Genomic DNA, 20862 nt, shown 5'->3' with positions numbered 1-20862 from the left:
TCTGCCTGCGCTTGCCTTGGCAAGGCCAGACCAGATGATTTTGCAGGACAACATGGCCCAGGCATTGGACGTTCCCCACCCCGATTTAATGTGAGACCAGACAACCAGCACGGTCCAGTATTTCCCTCCGACCACATTGCTGGCAGGGAGCAGACAACGAAATGGCTTCATAGATAACTGTCATGCTAATAGTTTTCAAGCAAGTAATATTTCTCTGTACTTTTCTCATTTCTCAGGTGGTTAAGTGGTTTTAATTGGGAGGGACTGAAAGCACGGAACCTTCCATCACCTTTACGAAGAGAGGTATGGTATCCACTATATTGCTCTCATAATTTTTTGTGGGTATTTGATTTTGTAAACAGGTTTTAGGTGCATGTGTGTAACAGATTTTAGATTTTTTAAATAGTTTTTTTTAATTTAAGTTAAAATGTCATAACAGTTGTGATTGTAGGGACTAAATAGTATTACCTATTTGATGAGCATTAGCTTAGCTCTCGGGAAGCAACTGCATATAAATCAAAGCCCAAGTTGTCAGTGTTAGACTGACAGATGGCTCTAGAAATAGAGTATGAACCATATAAGTAATTTGAAGTCTTCGAATAACCATATTAAAAGAGGTAAAAAGAAATAAGTGAAATTAATTTTAATTAATATTCAAATTATTATCACTTCAACATGTAATCAACATAAAATATCAATAAGATGTTACAGTTATTTTTTTTCATACTAAATTTTTGTAATCCCAAGTGGATTTTATACTTTCAACACATGTCAGTTCGGACTAGCTACATTTCAAGTGCTCAGTCACTACAGGTGACTGATTAGACAGCTTAGCTCTAGAAAAAGCAGGGCATTTGCTAACTTAGGGGAAGCAATGACTAAAAAATGACCTGGATCAATACCCTACAAACTTTATGCTGTGTTCTCTCCGAGGAATTTTGAAGATCTACATCTCTCCTTGTATATTTTTAGATTGACATCTGAATTTTTTATTGTATATTTAAATTGTTATGGAGAATATAATTTTTTAGTTTGTTGAAAACATTGACATTTTAAAATAAAGCACTACTGTTACTGTATCCCTTTAAATATATCTACCATATCATTGAGAGTTGATACCAGCCATTAAAAAATACAGACAGAAATATTATTCTCTCTGAATTCATATTTCCACATTTCCATTTTATTTTCCCTTCAAAATTTCATTCTAATGTAAAATAGTTTTATGCTTGGCAACCTTTATTTTTATTTTATTTTTTAAATACATTTTTATTGGTTCCAGATAGGAAGGGAAAGGAAGAGAGAGATAGAAACATCAATGATAAGAGAGAATCATCAACCAGCTGCCTCCTGCATGCTCCACACTGGGGATCGAGCTCGCAACCCAGGCATGTGCCCTGACCGGGAATTGAACTGTGACCTCCTGGTTCATAGGTTGATACTCAACCACTGAGCCACGGCAGTCGGGCATTGGCAACCTTTAATCAATCATTCTTTCAATGCCTTTCCATTATAGTTTTATAAATTTTAAAATTCCTGTGACCACCAAAATTTCTGTAAAAACACAGATATTTCTTCCGGATTCAGTTATAATTATATTTTTATAGCACGCAGTATCAAACAATATAAATATATTAGCAAAATTAAAGTAATTATTAAACTATTTTGATAAAGAAAATATTTAATGTGCCTATGGATAAATCTTATTTATTTAAAAAATGGACTTAGGCTCCACATCAATTTTATTCCTTTTAAAAAGATGCAAGTGCTAAGAGTTGTGTTCACATAAATAAATACATTTCACCCTCCCCAAAACACGTTATGCTCTATTATAAATAGTATTTTTAATGATCTAGTTCAATTAGGTACTTGCATTTGTTAGAAAGCAAAGAATTGGAAACCACTTAATTTGCAAAAGAGCCATTTCACTCTTTCAACGGGATCAATAATATTAATAATATTTTGAATTGTTCCTTTGTTTGGCGTTCTGGAAATATTTTATGGTCAGTTAACCATATAAAAATTAAAAGTTGATGAGAAACTTTAAAAAGTAGAAAGATTCTGGCCAATTTTGATTTTTTAAAGTTTCTGATTTTAAGATATTTTTTATTTTGTAAAAAAAAAATAGACATCATTTCTGTCACTTTTTCTTTTGGAAATAACTCATCAAGCCAGTTAGCTTCCATTGAATGTGTAATCCAGTGAGAAGATCCATTTGGTGCAAAGGAGAGATCCCATGAGGCTGGGATCTTACATGTAACTTACCAGTAGTTGCGGTTTAAAAATCTGTGTTCAGATATGAAAACATTACCCATATGTAATAGCATACTTAGTCAACATCATCCTCATCTTTGCTTTAATCCTTTCTCTATTAGCTCAGTGGACCCACAGATCACAGCTACTTTGACAAGTATCCACCTGAAAAAGGAATACCTCCAGATGAGCTGTCAGGCTGGGATAAAGACTTCTGAAAGAAAAACAAAGAAAAACGAAAAACAGATGATTACTGCCTATCTACTAAGAAGAGAACTATGAGCACTAATAATCCAATACTGATTATTTTTCTCTTTGGTGTATTGTGATATCTTTTGGAAGACCATTAGGGAAAAGAAATCCTTGCCCACGCTAGGGATTGTGGGTGGATGCTAGTGGGTATGGAGGTGGCTCTGAATTATAATGTCTTATTTAGATGCTGTGAATTATTCATGTATCTGTTCTTTGCTTTTCTCAAATGTTGAAGACTATCCTATTCTCTCCACAGTCAGAACCATTTTTGTTGAAGGGGCATAGTGTTCTCTGCAATCTATTGCTCCATCCTGATCCATACTCGTTTCCTTTGAGTCCTAATAAGGTTTAAAAGTGTCTTGCCTTTGAGCAACTAAGTCATCCAAATAGCATCAAGAACAAGGGTGAATTTTGCAAGATTTCCCCTGCTCTCAACAACTCCATGTAAGCATTATGGCATCTTAAAATGGCGGTTTGCAGGAATCTTGGTAGTCAAAAGAGGCTCTTGACTTTTACTTGTGTTCAACCTAGAAATGTATTAAGGTGCTTCTGATATTAGTCTAGGGAAAGGCAAGTTTGAGTATTTAGTCAGTGGTACCGCTCCCTAAAATAAGTGAGTTAATTAATCCAACAAGGTAATTATATTTCATTAGGGAAACTTAAAAAAAAGCAAAAAAATATTTTCCATTCTCCTGTGACCAGCTGTGATACCTCAGACACTTTCCAAAACTTTGTTAAAGGTGGTTTTAATGTGCAGTTAAGTGATGGGCTTTTGGAAAGGTTTTACCTTACAGACTAAGTTGTTTTTTTATAATCAAAGTAGAAATCATGCAGGAACAAAATTGTGAAGGCTTTTCCTTCCCATGAAATATGGAGAAGAATAAAGTCTGATAGGTAAGGTTGCTGAGTCTTTGAAACCCTGAGATATTTTTGGCAGTTCTGTGATGGTTGCTATTAATAAGCCAAGAGTATAGACTAACCAGAGTTAATTTTTAATGAAGATGCCATTAGTCAATGTTGATGCACTGTCATCATTGCTGCGTTAACTCTTTGTAAAGACATCTGAGTCATGATGTGTTTATAATTGTAGATTGTTAAGGCAGACAAGCTGCTGAGGAAGTGATGGGACTGTAAAAGTGGGAGCGTAATCTAGCTTCTGCCCTCCTCTCGCCGCCTCCATGCAGTCTTCCAAATAGTGAAGAGAGTAGTTTCAATAGCCTTGGAAGCCAGTACCTAAGTTCTTTACTAGTTAAAGTGTCTGTGTATCAACCATGATCACTTCCTCGCCCTCCTTCCAAAATGGATAGGAAGCAGACTTTCTCTGTATCTTTTTGATCTGGCAGAGTAAAATTACGGGCTAAGGTATTGCATTATTCAAGTGTCTGATTATATTTTTATATGCAAATGTCCCAAGGGAAAAGCAGCCACTACCCACACCCCACCCATATTTTCTTCATTCAAAGAAAGTCAGCTACATGCTTCCTGAAGAAATAAACCAGATAAGAGAGGTCCAGCCCAGGAAGGTGCATTCTTAACAAATTGAATTTCCACATTTAGAATCCTTTTGCTGAACCAAAGAAGTTTTGTTTCCTGGAATAGTATTTTTAAAGACCATGTATTGTACATAGAAAAAACATTTTTAATAGGATTGACATAACCTGCTTAAATGAATTTCTAAGATTTTTAAAAGATTTTTATTTGCCTTTGGTTTGTAAGCACTGTATGTTTTACCATGTATATATTTTTAAATTACCCACCTAAATGTAGGTAATTTATGTATTGGGTGGATATTAAAATTGTACAGTTATTATAGCAATGATATTCTCAAAGGAGATATAGAGTTGTAATTCAAGAAAGACCTACATATATACAAATAAAAACCGACTTAGACTACTACAGGTATTTTGCCTGTGACTGGCCATATCAATATGTAATATTCACATGTGATTTTATTGTGTTTTAGAAAGAAGAAATGAGAGATTGAACCAAAATATAATCCCAATTCCACTATTTTCTAGCTGGACAGCCTTGGGGGAAAATGACTTCATTTCTTTGAGTACTAGCTTTCTAACCTGTAGAAAAAGGCACAGTAAAGTAATGCCTACACTAGAGGTTTGTTTGGGGGATTAAATAAGATATCTAGAGAGTTCTTTGCTGGTACCTGTAAAATAATCAATGCTACGTAGATGGGAGCTACTGATACTATTTACTCTCTCTATTAGAATTAAAAGGGTCTTAATCATTTAGTCCTGAATCTTAGATATCACATTTATCTTTGTGCACAATTATGTCAATTAAATCCAATATCAACCTTTTCTTTTTCTTTTAAAGCATGAAGTAAAGATGGTTGATCAAACTCTAGTGCATAACATGGAGAGTTAACCCTTACTCAAATGAAATGCTTGATTAAGAGCTCACTAAATATTTAAATTTTATTTGTTTATGAATTAAGGATATATATTTCTTTTTTTCTTAGGACATACAGAACATGATCCTTCTATATATAACTCATTATATTCCCAATGGTTAAATCACTCTTAATCTCTCTTTTCTAGGTGCAGAGTTAATTTTTTATTCTTAAGCTTATCCTCTGTGGGGTCAGTTTTTCATAATTTTCTCTAAATTTGAAATGTCTAGAGGGAGGAGAATGTAGTGGTGAAAAGTAAGAGATCTGGTATCAGAAAGATCTGAGTTTGAATTCTAGCTTTGTTCAGATTTGTGTGACTTTGAAAAGCAAACCACATCTTTATTCATCTGCAACTTCGAGATGTAGATGGAAAACTTTAAAACATTGGCCAGCATCTAAGTACTTATAGGTCATTAAAAATAACCATTTAGAAGTAAATATATTTAATTTTTGGCATAATAATAAATCCATGCATTTTATTGCTAGGCATTGTACTAAGAATATTATCTATTATCTCATGTGCATAAGATTCTAAAATATAAACACACTGACTGTTGACTACTCTCAAAGCTAAACATAGACCTCAAATATGCATTTCATTCACACTTTAGCTGTGGCTCCATTCCAGTTACTATGGCTGTGTAGCAAATTACCCTACAACTTAGTCACTTAGAACAATTATTTAATTATTCTTCTAGATTCTCTGGGTCAGAAATTTGGACAGCACATGGCAAGGATGGCTTATCTCTGTGCCAGAGTAATTGGGGCATCAGGTGAAAAGACTCAAAGACGGGTAACTCAATGGCTGGGACTAGAAACACCTGAAGGCTTGTTTACCTATATATCTGGAACCCAGGCTGGGACTATCCAGACTGGAACAGCTGACTAGGGTGCCTATACATGTTCTCTCCATGGCTAAGATTCCTCACAGCATGCTGTCCTTAAATTAGTCAGACTCTTTTTGTGGTAGCTTAGAGCTTCAAGAGCAAGTATTCAAACCATAAAAGGGAGAAGCTGTATTATCCTTAATGACCCAGCCTTAGAGTTGCCTAACATCACTTCTGTCCTATTCTGTTGTTGAAACACAAGCCCACCCAGATTTGAGGGGAGGGAACAGAGACTCCATTTGTTAATGAGGAGAGTTTCCCCAAAGAATTAGCAAGCAAGTCCTAAAACTGACACAGCCCACTTTCTGGCCACCAATTATTTGTATTACTGCCATATGCAAAATAAATTCATTACCTCCATAGAGCCTCCTTAAAAATATCTCATTATACATCAGCATCCAGGAACTTGTCATATAAATCCATTCAGGTGTGGATAAGGTTTCAAAGGTATAATTCCCTGGATACGTTCTTTTAGATCTGAAAGGCTGTGAACTAAGCAAACAAGTCATCTAACCTAACACAACATTGAATGGGGAGACGATCAAAGGATAACCACGACAGATCCCTGCATTTGTGAAGGGGGAGATGAGAGGCACAAAGTGGTCATTGGTCCACAGAATTCTAAAATTTGGTGTGATACATGTTACCATTTCTCTCTTAGGGCTCAGTCCTACTCCCTGTGAGTTATTCTCCATAGCTCTGAACTCCACCTTGTAGAATCTTGGTTCTGCCCTCTGGGTCATTGTTACTTTTTTTTTTAATAAGATATGGTTGGTATTTATAACTGAATAGACTTCTTAGCCTGTTTTCTGCCTGTAGATATTTGGTGGTAGAGATGCCTCTTCTAATTCTGTCCCTTAATTCCAAGCTGATACATTTCCTTTAAAAACTTTGTGAGTTTCCTGTGTATGAATTCATGATTCACTTCATTAGTAAAAAAAGCTACACTCACAAAACTTTTCTGTGAAGATGCTGTGGGAAAAACAATTCTCAGTTGCCTTAATTTTTTTAAAGGGTATGCATAGCACATGCTTAAGATGCTCAAGAAGGGGTTTGCCTGTTTGAAAGGGTGTGGTAGGCTTCCATGATCCCTGCTTATGGTATTCATGCCCTTTTATAATCTCCTCTCCTTGAGTGCTGACTGACCCTAATGACTACCCTCTAAGAAATCTATAATAATAAAAGTGTAACATACTAATTAGACCAGACAGCTGAACGACCTTCCGAGGTCATTCCAGACATCCTTCCGGATGATGCCGTGGTGGTGGGGGCTGAGGCAGAGGTGGTTAGGGGTGATCAGGCAGGCAGACAGAGGCAGTTAGAGGCAATCAGGCAGGCATGCGAGCAGTTAGGGGTGATGAGGCAGGCAGGCAGAGTGGTTAGGGGCAATGAGGCAGGCAGGCAGAGGTGGTTAGGGGCGATGAGGCAGGCAGGCAGAGTGGTTAGGGGTGATGAGGCAGGCAGGTGAGCAGTTAGGGGCATCAGGCAGGCAGAGGCAGGGGCATCAGGCAGGCAGGCAGAGGCAGTTAGGGGCAATCAGGCAGGCAGGCAGAGGTGGTTAGGGGCAATCAGGCAGGCAGGGGAGCAGTTAGGGGCGATCAGGTAGGCAGGTGAGTGGTTGGGGTGATCAGGCAGGCAGGCGAATGGTTAGGGGTGATGAGGGAGGCAGGCAGAGTGGTTAGTGGTGATTAGGCAGGCAGGCAGGCAAGCAGTTAGGAGCCAGTGGTCCTGGATTGCGAGAGGGATGTCCAACTGTGGGATTGGGCCTAAACCAGCAGTCGAACATTCCCCAAGGGGTCCCGGGTTGCGAGAGGGTGCAGGCCAGGCTGAGGGACCCCTCCCTCCCTGTGCATGAATTTCGTGCACCAGGCCTCTAGTGGAACATAATAAAAATGATCGGATATCACTGCTGAAACTAGGTTACAAAGCTACTCTGCTTCTGTCCTACTTACCCTCTCTCGGTCTCTCATTTGCTTGCTCTGATGGAAGCTACTTGCCATCATGTGACTTTTCTATGGAGAGGCCCATGTGGCAAATATCTGAGGGAACCTCTGGCTGACAGCCAGTGAGGAACTGAGGCCCTCTGTCCCATAACACGTGGTGAACTGAGTCCTGCCAACAACCACAGGTGGGAGCTTCAATCCTCCAGCAGGTGAGCCTCCAGATAACATTGGAGCCCTGGCCAACATCTTGAGTGAGAGGCCATGAGCCAGAGGCGCCAGATAAACAACTCCCAAGTTCCTGACTCACAGAGACTGTGAGATAATAAATCTTGTTGTTACCCAGTTGGGAAGGAAAGGCAGACATGAGGTGGGGGAAGCAAGAGTCAAGTGGACACAAGAGGACAAACTGGAATTGTTGAGGAAAATCAGATTTGTTATGGCAAACCAGAACCCACGAGGACAAACTGGAACCTGGGTCTGCCTCTCTTGGTTTCCAACCTTGGTCAGATGGGCAGCTTGCAGAATAAGTTCGCACCTTTCACATATCCCTAGCTGGAGATTTGTAGATGCTGAAAGAGCAATCTGGCTAGAGCTGGAGGAACCACAGACCCGGCTGCTGCCCTTCACCAACAAGATGAGCCAGCAGATCAGGAACCACATGTATCAGCTGTAATAGCGCTGGGTCTTTCACTTGACCTCCTGAGGATAATTATGGCTGCTCATCATGTCTGAATTTCAGGTCTTAATGCAAATTTCTCTACAGCAAAGCGGAACTCAGACCCACACAGAGAAGGGAATTCTGGAAGACTCGTTTCTGGCTTAGCTAAGTTGGCACAGTACAAAGTCACTCAATTTCAAAATTACTAAAATACATAATTATTCTTATGTAATTTATTTAGTTTTGACTTTTATGTAATGAGATTTGCTTCTTTTCTTTCTACCCCAAACTTACCAATGTATACACAGAGCGCAAGCTACGTGACTCAGTTGAAAGCAGCATAACCATTTGTCTCAGGTGATTTATAGGCAAGCTCTAAATTGAATTAAAGCAGAGGCATTTTCAATTTGGGAAGATATAAAACCAAGGTACTTCTGTTTAATTGTTGGTTACTAAATTAGAAATGGTGTAATGGAAAGTAACATGAAATTTGATAAGCATAAACGTCTCAGTGAGGAAAAAACAAATAGACATGCACTGAGAACAACAACAAAAAAAGGCAAAAAAAAATGATGTGAGGAAAGAGAAACAGCAGCTACCCAGTTTTGCTAATTTAAAATTTAGGAAGATGCTCAGATTGCTAAGTGGATATAGGAAGTATGATCTGGAAAGTTGCCCTCTTCTATATTCTGCTTGGTCAGCCCCTTTTAAAATCTGTGTTCAGTTTTGCATTTAGGAAGGATAGTCAAAAATTAAAGTATATCCAAGAAATACTTACCAATTCAGACCATCAGTCAAGAAAGTATAATAAAAATTTTTAAATATATATTTTTACTTTTGAGGATCCATAAGGATCAAAGGGAGGAGAATACTCTTATTCTAGAGAATAGTGAATGTGAAGAAAAATATTTAATACACGTCTTAACTGATTCACTCAATAATTATTTATTGAGCACTGTTCCTGGCACTATTGTATGTGCTGAGGATCCAGCAAAGGGACAGAGATCAGAGTCCTAAATATACCCATGTTTATTAGGCAACCAGGTGAACAGTGATGATCTCCAGGGTGTGTGATCATGGATACTATCATTTGTCTACATTTACTAAGTTTTAGACATTGAATTTATATTTCATAATAAAGAACAAAATTTACTTTAAGAAATAAATCTGAATCAGAGAGATAAGCTATATACCAGAAAGTTCAATTAACAAAAGGACTGTTGAATGTCAACTGCAAATTTCATTCTACCAAATCACTTTATAGGCAGCTGACTGACAACTCTCAGGCCTCTCCAACATTAAGTCAATGGACTTAACTCCTTGAGTTAAACTTTGAGAGACTCTCTTTGTTCCTTCCCTCTCAATTCTGATGTATTTTCACACGATCAAAGGAAGCCTTCTACTTGATAGCAATAGGCAACTTACTTCGTTAGGTGTTTTTAGCTGTTTCTCAAAAATGTTTAGTTCTGCTTCTGCCAGACTTCCTTCACTTTCTCCCTTGTTTCCCCACCTTCCCCTTTACCCTAGGCAGAATGCAGAGTATCTCCGGATGCCAAATTCTCTCTGCTAAAATAAATAAATAAGTTAAATAAATAAATAAATAAATAAATAAATAAATTAAATTTTTGATTTGCCATTGGAAGTCCAAGGATGTGAAAGGCCAACTGTATGCATTGATCAAATTTTGGTATTAATGGGGGTCCTGGAACCAAGTCCCTGCCAATAGCAAAGGTAGTTAAGTTGTGAGGGAGTCAAAAGGTATTTGGGGATTTTTCAACTATACAGGAGTCAGCACCCTTAACCTAGCATTGTTCAAGGGTCAACTGTAATTGCAAGATGATGACTATCGTAGTTAAATGAAGAGCATAATAAAACTTAACCCAAAATAAAATGTGGCCCTAGCTGGTTTGGCTCAGTGGATAGAGCATCAGCCTGCAGATTGAAGAGTCCCAGGTTTGATTCTGGTCAAGGGCACATGCCAGGGTTGCAGGATCGATCCCCAGTAGGGGGTGTGCAGGAGGCAGCCAATTAATTATTCTCTCTCATCACTGATGTTTCTATCTTTCTCTCCCTCTCCCTTCTTCTCTGAAATCAATAAAAATACATTAAAAAATAAAATGTGGATATGCATAGAAAAAATATGTTAAAAAATAACTATCTGTAGCTTATCTCATCTCCTTTGAGCTTTTACTTACTGGATAGTGAGGCAGAGAATTAAGTTTCATCCAATTTAAGCTTAATCTGATCAAATGACTTAAACAGCCTAAGGCAGCGGTTCTCAAATGTTGGTGCTCTCAAAGTTTGGTACCCATCTCCTCATCCCATTTTGAGGAGCTCGGGCTGCTGTGGGCTTTATTAGCTCCCCAGGAGGTTCTGATAAACCGCAAGTGTGAGAACCATTGCTGTATAAAACATTTAGTCTCCCTTAGATACACCTGCTCTGATTTTCATTTCGCCTCTCTTCTAATTACACCCCGGAACAAGATGGAGGATGAGTCAAGTCTCCAAAGCCAGGTATTTACTTAGTTGCTGTTTGTTTGACTAAAGTTTATGACCAGAGAAGCTTGTCATCAGTCCTCTGTGGGCTGAGACAGGCCCAAGACCACCCTGGATTACTCCGTTTCTCCCTTGATTATTCCTAAATATAGACTTTCAGGGTTTGACTATGGTTCCTTCCAGCTCTAGATGAGACCTGCTTTGTAGAACTTACTACAGAGTCACCTGTTACCTACTAAGGGAATCCCCTCTCATAAGCTCCCTAGCCAGACCTTTAGAGAGTTATGGATCCTTTTGTTGTTCAATTTATCTTTATTGTTGAAAGTATTACAGTTGTCTTTTCCTGCCCCCCATTGACCCCCTCCAATCCCCTCTCCAACCTATCCTCACTGCCTATGCACTATGGTCTGGCACTATTGTCTGTGCCCATGTGTCCATGGGTTATGCACATATGCATATACATTCTTTTTTTATATATATATTTTATTGATTTTTTTTACAGAGAGGAAGGAAGAGAGATAGAGAGTTAGAAACATCGATGAGAGAGAAACATTGATCAGCTGCCTCCTGCACATCACCTACTGGGGATATGCCCGCAACCCAGGTAAATGCCCTTGACCGGAATCGAACCTGGGACCTTTCAGTCCGCAGGTCGATGCTCTATCCACTGAGCCAAACTGGTTTCGGCAACATTCTTAATCTCTTCCCACCCCCTTCCTGTTTTTACAATGAAGAAGCCAGGGACTCAGGATTAGGATAGCTCAGGGCCTCAACTGGGGGCTGTGCTGTGCCCCATGGTTACTGTGCTGCTTTGCTCTCAGCAGTGGTCGGCAAACTGCAGCTCGGCAAACCACAGCTCGCGAGCCACATGCGGCTCTTTGGCCCCTTGAGTGTGGCTCTTCCACAAAATACCGGCTCTTCCACAAAATACCGACTTCTGCGCATGGGCCACAAAGTTTCAATCACACTGTACGTGAGGGCCTGCACGTGGTATTTTGTGGAAGAGCCACACTCAAGGGGCCAAAGAGCTGCATGTGGCTCACGAGCCTCGGTTTGCTGACCACGGCTCTAGGGCAGCCTGTGATGAATCCCAAACATGGGAAGCAGGGTGTTTACCACTTCCCTCTCCTTCTACAGTGTCCTGAAGGTAGAAGAAAGGTCTGGCTTTCTCCTTTTTCTCTTCTATCTGGACTCCCCTTACACACCTTAAGTTCTCTGGTCTCTTCCACAAAGCCTGTTCCTTTATAAGTTAAAGGAGATAGAGGAATTTAGATAATCCTTTCTCCAGACCAAAGCTTGGCTTTGAATTTTAAAAGCTTCATGTTACCTAAGACTTTCTCAGTACAACCCTACTGGAACTGATCCTAATCAGCAGGTGGGTGATTCTAGAAAAGAACCGAGATTTTTTCTCAGGAAGGCAAAAAAATCAGATCAATTAATAATGTAAAAGGATTATTTTCCATTTGCATAAATAAATAAACAAGAATTTTTCAGCACAGTGACAAACTCTATTCATGCAATTAAACAGGATAATGTGCTGGAATGGGGCAGAGGAGAAGTGAGACCGGCTTTGAATAAATGGCAGGAAGTGCTTTCCTGCCCCTTGTGACATTTGAGCTGAGACCTGAATGGCGAGATGGAAACAGCCATGAGACAGTCTATTCCAGGCAGAGAAATCAAATGCAAAAGCTGTAGGATATTAATGAATTTGGCATGTTTTGGAAAAAGAAAGAAGTCTTGTAGATTTCCAAAAAAATGTGAGAGCTCAGAGAAAAAGTGGGGCCAGATGACAAGAACCTCATAGACCATGGTAAAGAGTTTGGTTTTCATCCCAAATGAAATATGAAGCCATTTGAATTCTTTGTTTTGTTTTGTTTTTGGAGCTTGGAAGTGATTTGACCTGATTTATATTTTCAAAAGATCACTTTGGTGCCTGTACTATCTGTAATGGAGCATAAATCGGGGAATAAAGAAAGTAGGTAGACTGATGAATCTCAGAGGGAAGGTGGGGGTGTGGAGGTGGGAAGAGATTAACCAAAGAATGTATGTGAATATTTGTGTAACCCTGGACACAGAAAACAGTGTGGTGAAGGCCAGCAAGGGAGGGGGTGAAAATGCAGGATGGAGAGAGTCAATGGTGGGGGGGAAAGGGGACATCTGTAATACTTTCAATAATAATGATAAATTTTTTAAAAAGAACGTAGTTGCATTATTTAATTCAGGGGAAAAGTAATGGGAGTTGACTCAGACTAGAATGTCAAATGGGTCTAGGAGTGATGAGTAAATTGGGACTGTGTTTTGAAGAGGTAACAGGAGTGAGACAGAGGAAGCAAGCAAGGATGGTTCTTGGGGTTTTCAACCTTTTAGGGGAGCAAATATATGTATACAGGTGTATGTATGGGTATCTTACCTAATAATAGACAAACATGTAAATTGACCATCCCTCCACTATGCTCACCAGCCAATCAGGAGTGTATGCAAATTAACCCAACAAAGATGGTGGTTAATTTGCATATGTAGGCAGGTAGCGGCAGAGCGAAGACGGAAGGCCCGGGTGCCAGAGGAAAACCGGTGCCGGCAGCCAGGGGAAGGGAAGGCCTATTGCACAAATCTCTTTGTGCAACAGGCCTCTAGTATATGAATATGTAAGTATATGTATATGTGTAAATATCTAATTAACACTTGGAGTGCGGGAAACGAGTTAAGTCAGCTCGCGTGAATTGCGCGTACTCCGCGGGAGCCGTCTTTAACTCGGTTCATATAGATTTGCGGTGGAGTGCGGGAAACGTGTAAACTCGGGCCGATTGTAACTGCGTATTACCAAATATTTGTTTGTAATCCACCCTTTTGGTGGATGGAACAAAACCAAAAGACAGAGCCATCTTATATTTTGGCGGGAAATTCACCCGCACTCCAAGTGTTAAAAATGTATTTTCTTCCTCTAAGAACAGTTTGCAGACTGTGATCTGAGTTATTTTTCAGGGAGCATTGCCAGATAGTGGTGATTATAATGCACAAGGTAAGAAACAACATAGAAAAGGGATCAACATTTTAAGTACTTACATGCTAAGTGACAGGCAGTGTATTTTACAAATGTTATCCCACTTGAAATTTATGCCTTAGCTTTATGAAGTTCTTGTACCTACTATTTAATAGACGAGGAAACTTGGCCCTGAAAGGAAAAATAAGTAACACACTTTAAAAATTTATTCAACCAACCTTTTTAAAGGACCTACTAAATGCATTATATTCATAGTTGATGGTCCAAGTAGGTAACATTATTACCAATATCAAGACTCTTTACTGGGGGAAAAAAAAGAGTTTCAAATCTTCCTTGTGATGTGGTATATTTTTGGGATGTAAAACTAGTTCAAATGAAAGAACTTGAATTTCATGCACTAACTTAAACCAGACACAAAGGCTATGATGAAACATTTTCTCAAGCAGACACTATACCAGGGTGTCAGTCAAAATACATATATTGTCTACATGTAATATTGAAATGGTTTTAGATGGTGGAGTGTGACAAGGGTGGGAATGTTTTAAACTTAATGCTTACTCTCTCTCTCTCTCTCTTCATGTTAAGTTCAACTTCTGCTACCTTTTTAGTTTTCATTGGAACAAAGTAGAATTGGGGATACCAGCTTTCTTATGCACCTACTTTAACAATTACATTATCTACACACGGGAGTCTACAGTACTCCTCTTCCATGGAATAGGCCCAATCCACAGACGCCAATGTAGTTTTCATAACCCTCCTTGGTTAGGCTTTCTGCACTTTTATTCAAACTCAACCTCAATTCTTATTAACCCCAGGAGGTTTGGGCCATCAAAATAATCTTCTATTTTTGACATAGGACTTACTGACTTTTTTGCTTCTATGGCTTGCATTCATGGTGTACAAGAATGAAAATAAATGAACAAGATTATTTTTGATGTAATAAGGGTAATAAGTATATATTCAAAAGATTGTTGGCTACTCAGGGAAGTCACCTACAGAATCATGTAATGAAACAGTTCATTCTTTACTCCAACTTCTCTCTAGATGAAAAGGGCAACCTAACGTTACATGGAAACAAATCATAAATCTGTACAAGCCAAGTCAGAAAATATAGACTAGTAGGAATAATAAGCAATTATTTTGGTTCAAAATAATGTGTTGCTATCAAGAGAAAAATATAATTTTTTTTGTAAACTGGGGGGATGTCAAATTGTGGAGTAAGAGTGTAGCTTCCCAAGGAGATTACTGTAGGCATGAGGATATTAGAAGAGTAAGTTCTAATATGCTTGCTAAATATGGGGGTATGTAACCCTACTCACACCTTCTTCTTCTACCACTTACCAGGTTTTATTCATCTTTTTTAAAATACATGAATTAAAGCTCACTGCTACAACTAATCTTTCATCGAATTCTAGACATTTATATTTTCAACTTCCACTGTATTAGAAGCTTGTATACTTGTTGCTAAACATGTCAAAAACACAATTCCTCATATTGCATCTTCCAAGTCCTGCTGCTCTTCCCACTTCTCTATGGAGAAGGCCAAAGAGCTGGCAAACTCAGCTTCTATGGCCAACTACCTATATAAAGATACAACTATAAACTCAACACTTTTAACTTAATAATTTATCCAGGACTCTAGCCTTCTATCTCTTTTTATTCTTTATAACTCCTGTGTTTAAAATCAAACCTTCACCACTTTCTTCAGTTACCTTGGACCATCACTCCTTACAAATGACTCCACTGCCTACTTCATTTGTGATATCACTCGTGTAACTAACTGTAACTCCAAATCCCTACCTACAGACCAGACCTTACTGCTGAGCTCCAGGCCAATATGCCTCTGAAAGTGTGCACCTCAGTTTTCTACTTACCATGAGCTCAGTTCAAAACTTAACTCCTCCTTCTGCATCTCCCATCTCTGTTCAGGCTAACACCATCTCTTGCTTGGATTATTTGAACTCTTTTAGAATTGTTCTCTTTGCCTCCAGCCCAGATTTCTGTCAGTTACCGTTTGTATTTCTGTTGGAGTGTTTTTTCCAAAATACACATTTAAGGGCAGGAAAGCAGTTTGTCTAAATTCATTTTGCTTAAAATTATTCAAACAAATTAAAATTAAGTTTTATAATAAATTAAATTTTGGAGAAAGGGTCTTTAGATTCATCATAGAGGTACTTTTTTTGTGTTCAAAAGTAGATTGGAAAAAAACCCACCTAACACACAATGTAATAAAACTAGAACCAATAATAGAATAACCTCCAAACAACTATTGAGTATGAAATTAGATTTTTTTCTTTTCAAATTGACTCTGAGTTTTAAAGATGACTTTAAAATAAAAAGGTCATGGTAGAAATCCATTTCAAATATACTACAAGAAGCCAGAAACATGTGTTTGAAGCCCTCAATTGTGTTTATATTTGACTAGGGACCCAGTGCATGAATTTGTGCACCTTGAAAGGGACTGTGGGCCACAAGGCTGCAGTGGGCACAGGGACAGGTCTCGACCCATCCTCCACACTACCGCCCGGCCCCTCCCACCACAGCCCCTGATCCCCTGTCTGCCAGCAGCCCCACTTCCACATGCTGAAGGCGCCATCCCAGCTCGCACCCACTGAAGGCATGGAGCAATTGGGGCCGGCACCATCAGCGGGTGCGAACGGCAGCTGCTGCCCTGATCTCCCCTCAGGAGCAGGGGGAGGTGGAGAAGCCCTGAGGGGTGAATGGAGCCGGCAGCTGCTGCTCGCACCCGCTGACAGTGCTGAGCGATCAGGGACCATGCTGAGTGCTGGCAGTAGGTGGGAACGGCAGCTTGGTGCTGGCAGCGGGTGCGAGTGGGGCCAGCGCTGACAGCAGGAGTGAGTGTCAGGTGGGACCGTGGCATGCTGGAGGAAAGAATTTTTAGTAACCACCAGAGGCTCGCCCCCGTGACAGCGACCGGCACCCCGCCTTGGTCTGGCGCCCCTACTCACCTGCTCCACCATCCCTCTGCGGCCAACACCTGCCATGTTCTGCACATGCCCCCTGGTAGTCAGTGCACATCAGAGTGATCGGTTGTTCGGTTGTTCCACTGTTTTGTCTATTTGCATATTAGCCTTTTATTATATAGGATGGATAAGGGAAACACAGGTGATTCCTGAGAACTGCAGTTCACTTCAAGAAACTAAAAAAAAAAAATACAAAGAAATTATAAAGAAATTATTTTATTGACTAAAGTGTTACTTAATAAAAAAAAATAAACCTTAGATTCTTACTATAGACAAATTTAGGGAATGCAATCTTTAAATTTTAATGAGACCATCAACATTATGCAACATTCTGACCTTCTTTTAACTGTAAGACCCAATCTGTCCTAATACATTTTTGCCCAAGAATTTTCACATTTATGAAGGAATTAGGGAGAAAATGATTCATTTTTGTATAAATGAAGCAAATATCTTAAATTTTAAAAGTGGGAGTGCTCAGGGTTATAATTGGCATTCCTTGTTCCATTTGTCTTCCTCGATTGTGTTTCTATTTGATGGGTCAGGGAAATGCAGGTGACAGCTGAAAACTGCAAATTTAAGAAATATTCAAAGCATAGAAAAGGATGGCAACTACGAAGTTTGTCATGTCCCCTTTGAAACTGTCACAACAGGCACTCCTGAGTATTATTTCCTGAAAACAATGTAATTGAACATGAGATCAAGAAGAATTTCATTCTAGAGTCTTTGGCATTCAATCCTTTAGATTAAATTGAGGTGAAACTATTTCTTGATTCCCCCCCCCACCCCCCCGGTTTTTCAGTGTAGCAACATTCTCTCACCAGAATCTAACAGCTCAGAATGCTTTTTTGGACAAGACTATCGGACTAAGGACGGGGGTGCCCAGAATACACTTTGTCTTTAAAAACAATAATGATAAAGGAGAGAGAGGGATGGGTGTAGCAGAGGGAGGGGGAGCTGAGGAACACCTAGATGCAATTTCAAAATTCTGCTGAAAAGCCTTATAATAGATAATGAGTTTACAAGAGAGAGAAAGACAGACCCTTGGATCTCTATTGGACACAAGGGTTAACCAGAGGTCACTGGGTACATGTGGAAGCTAGGATGCACTTAAAGCTGCAGTTCTGTCTCTTCAGGCTAGTAACTGGACTCCACCTAGTGGTCAGAATAACAAACTGGGGTCTGGCCTCTTACATAGAAGCTTTAACCCAAAGCAAGTAGACCGGTACTCTTCTTGAGATTTGACTGCTGGTGTTAGAAAGTCTCCAGATGACTAAAAAAATTGACAACAACAAAACACAGAGCCCCGAGGTCTTTGATTAAGTAATTAGTTCTAATTACTATTTCTTTATTATTCAATTAACTAAAGTGAATTGTTAAGAACAATCAATTAAAATTTTCTTGTTAGAGCAGCAAAATTTAAAAAGGTTGATAATTACCAGTATGAATGGGCCATGCAGAAAATGGGCTTGTATTCACTGATGAGGGGAGTGTATATTGCTACCCTACCTGAATAAACCTTGGCAATATGAGCTAAAATGGAAAAGATTCACTTTTTATGGGTATATCTAAAAGAAACAACTGGATGGACAACTACACAGCTATATATTTGTAATAATCTTCACTGTAGTATTGTATATTATAGCAAAAGAAATGGAAAAAGACAACAAACCACCCATTCTAAATGTTTTGCTATTTGGGAGTGGTGAAATAATTGGCGTATAGCCATGTAAGAGACTCTTATACTCTAATGAAAAATTGTATAGATCCACATTTCTCCCATAAAGATATTTATGTTAAGGTGAAAATAGCTTGCAGAAGCATATATAGAGTATGCCACAATTTTATTAAAATAGTAAATTGTGTGTACATGGATTACCATGGAAAAATATCCAGAAAGATATAAATTAAAACATTACTATTGGTTGTCTCTTGGTGATGAAATTACAGACAATTTGCACTTTGTTTTTATACCTTTCTCTGTTGTTTGTATTTTCCAATAAATCAACTAAGCAATTTTTATTGAAGATGGAAAGAAAGCCTGAGCAACTGGGGTAAATTTCCATGAAAATCTCTAACCGCTCCTCCCACAGTGCTTCCTAATCTGAAAGTATAATTTCCGGCTTCAGTTTATAGCACTGCAGAGGTAAATAAAGGGACTAACAAAAGAGATGTATCTTTTTACAAACCGTAAAAGTTCCATTTCACTGGTGAAAAATTCTCTCTTCTCGTATCCCTTAGGCACCATATTAAGGCTCCATATGGAAGCAGGTAAAACGGATCCTTGCAAAGGCACAGTCTCTGAAGGAGGTAGGCCAATACATCCTTTTTCGCTTGTATTACTCCCTCCTCAACCCAACCCCCACATGCTGGTGCATTTGCTGTGGTCAGAATAGGGTGTCAGAGCTAAAGAAGTGGTCAATGAGGCTGAGCGTAGACAGGGAAGGAGAGGGTGAGCAGGCTGAGAACATACAGGCCTTTCATGGGCTAAGTGACGACCCACAGACCTTCTGTCTCTATACTTATGGTCCAGGTCCCGATTGTCTCCTACGGAGCAATTAGTGCCCTGTGTGCAGCTTTCTCAGGGGATAGTCTTCTTTAGTCCTTAATATTGCTGTCAAACTTACTTCAACTGCTGCTACAAGGAACCAGCAACACGTGTGTGAAGCCTAGCGTTACCACTTAATATCTATGTAATTGTTGGACAAGGAACTGAATTCTCTAAAATTTTGATTTCCTCATCTGCAGAGCAGGGATTATATACAATTCTCATGAAGAGTGAGGTGGCATGAGCAGAGCACCTAGCACTATGCTTGGCACATAGCATTCCAGAAATGAAAATTAAGCCATCCCCTGTACATTAAAGCAAAGCAGGTATTATCCTCCATTGAACATAAGTTGGTTGACCATATAATTTACCAAACAAATGAGATCGCTTTTGAGAGTGAAGGCAGGGGTCTGGGAGTGGGAGGGTGGGGAGGACCTTTATTGATGCAGATGCAAGATGTAATCTGGGAACTGACCTGGGCAAATTGAGATGGATGATTTCCTGGTTTTCAGGTTCTTAATTTGATCCTCTTGAACCGTATAATGTTCACAATGGTTGATGCTTTTCTATCAGCACTGAATCTGGATGAATTTCTAATGGAACATGGGTTGGGAGAATCTGACCATTCCCTGAGTACACATCCGTAGTGTGCGGACGTGGCATTACTATTATTTGCTTGCATGTCAGTGTTCCCATGTATGTTATGTGACTTTACGTCCCTGGTGCCTAGCATATTGTACATGCTCTATAAATGTTTATTGAATTTATGAGCAGATGCCCTGGAGCTATTAGTCTCAGATGCCAGGAAATGGCTCCTGCGCTTTCAGGGTGGTTCCTGGCAGTGAGCCCAGCTTTCGAGTAGTTGGATAATTGCACTCTGATGGTCAGCCCAAGGCAGCAATAATCATCTGTACTGCCTGTTGGGTAAAGAATAGAGGTTGCCGACTGCTGTTCCCCATAGGGTGTACTGGGAATTTCTGAGGTGGGTAGGATACTACTTGGCCTTCTGGGCATCCTGTTGTATCACTCTTCTTTGCTGCCAGATCACGTGTTGTCCACTAGACCCTGAGCTCTTAGAGAGAAAGCACCAACCAACATTATCTTATCTATGCTTGTATTCCCAGCTCTTACAGAATTGTGCCCAGCACAGAGCTCATTCAGCATTTGTGGACTGAATAAATAAAAATGGTAATAAAAATATTTTAAAAGATTCAAAATAAATGGGAAGAGTATTGTAACTTGCCATATGACTTTAGAAAATCCACTAATCATCTTTGGGCCTCATTTTCACTATCTATAGGATGGGAATAATAATGCCTCACGGTGTGGCATCATGTATGCCAATCATGATAATAAACTTGTGAGCACTATTAGTAAAGTCTGTCAGTCATAGTGGATATGCTATTGACTTTGGATACAGATGAATCAGAGTTCAA

General features: G+C 39.4%; 1 protein-coding gene across 3 annotated transcripts in view; it reads left to right on the top strand.

Annotated features, from left to right (window-relative positions):
• The window catches only part of PRKG2 (protein kinase, cGMP-dependent, type II), an 82334-nt gene extending 77916 nt beyond the window's left edge, over positions 1-4418 (top strand). For all 3 annotated transcript variants that reach the window (XM_023750327.1, XM_023750326.1, XM_023750328.1), the window contains 2 exons: positions 237-303; positions 2376-4418. In XM_023750327.1, the coding sequence (XP_023606095.1) occupies positions 237-303; positions 2376-2471 (163 nt within the window). In that variant the 3' untranslated portion in view covers positions 2472-4418. The remainder of the gene's footprint in view (positions 1-236; positions 304-2375) is intronic.
• Positions 4419-20862: the final 16444 nt, after the last annotated feature.

The sequence above is a fragment of the Myotis lucifugus genome, unplaced genomic scaffold (assembly GCF_000147115.1).
Source record: "Myotis lucifugus unplaced genomic scaffold, Myoluc2.0 scaffold_12, whole genome shotgun sequence".
In the NCBI taxonomy this organism is placed as follows: Eukaryota; Metazoa; Chordata; class Mammalia; order Chiroptera; family Vespertilionidae; genus Myotis; species Myotis lucifugus.
The sequence above is the reverse complement of the archived record's forward strand: the minus strand, read 5'-3'. Positions and strand labels throughout refer to the sequence as shown.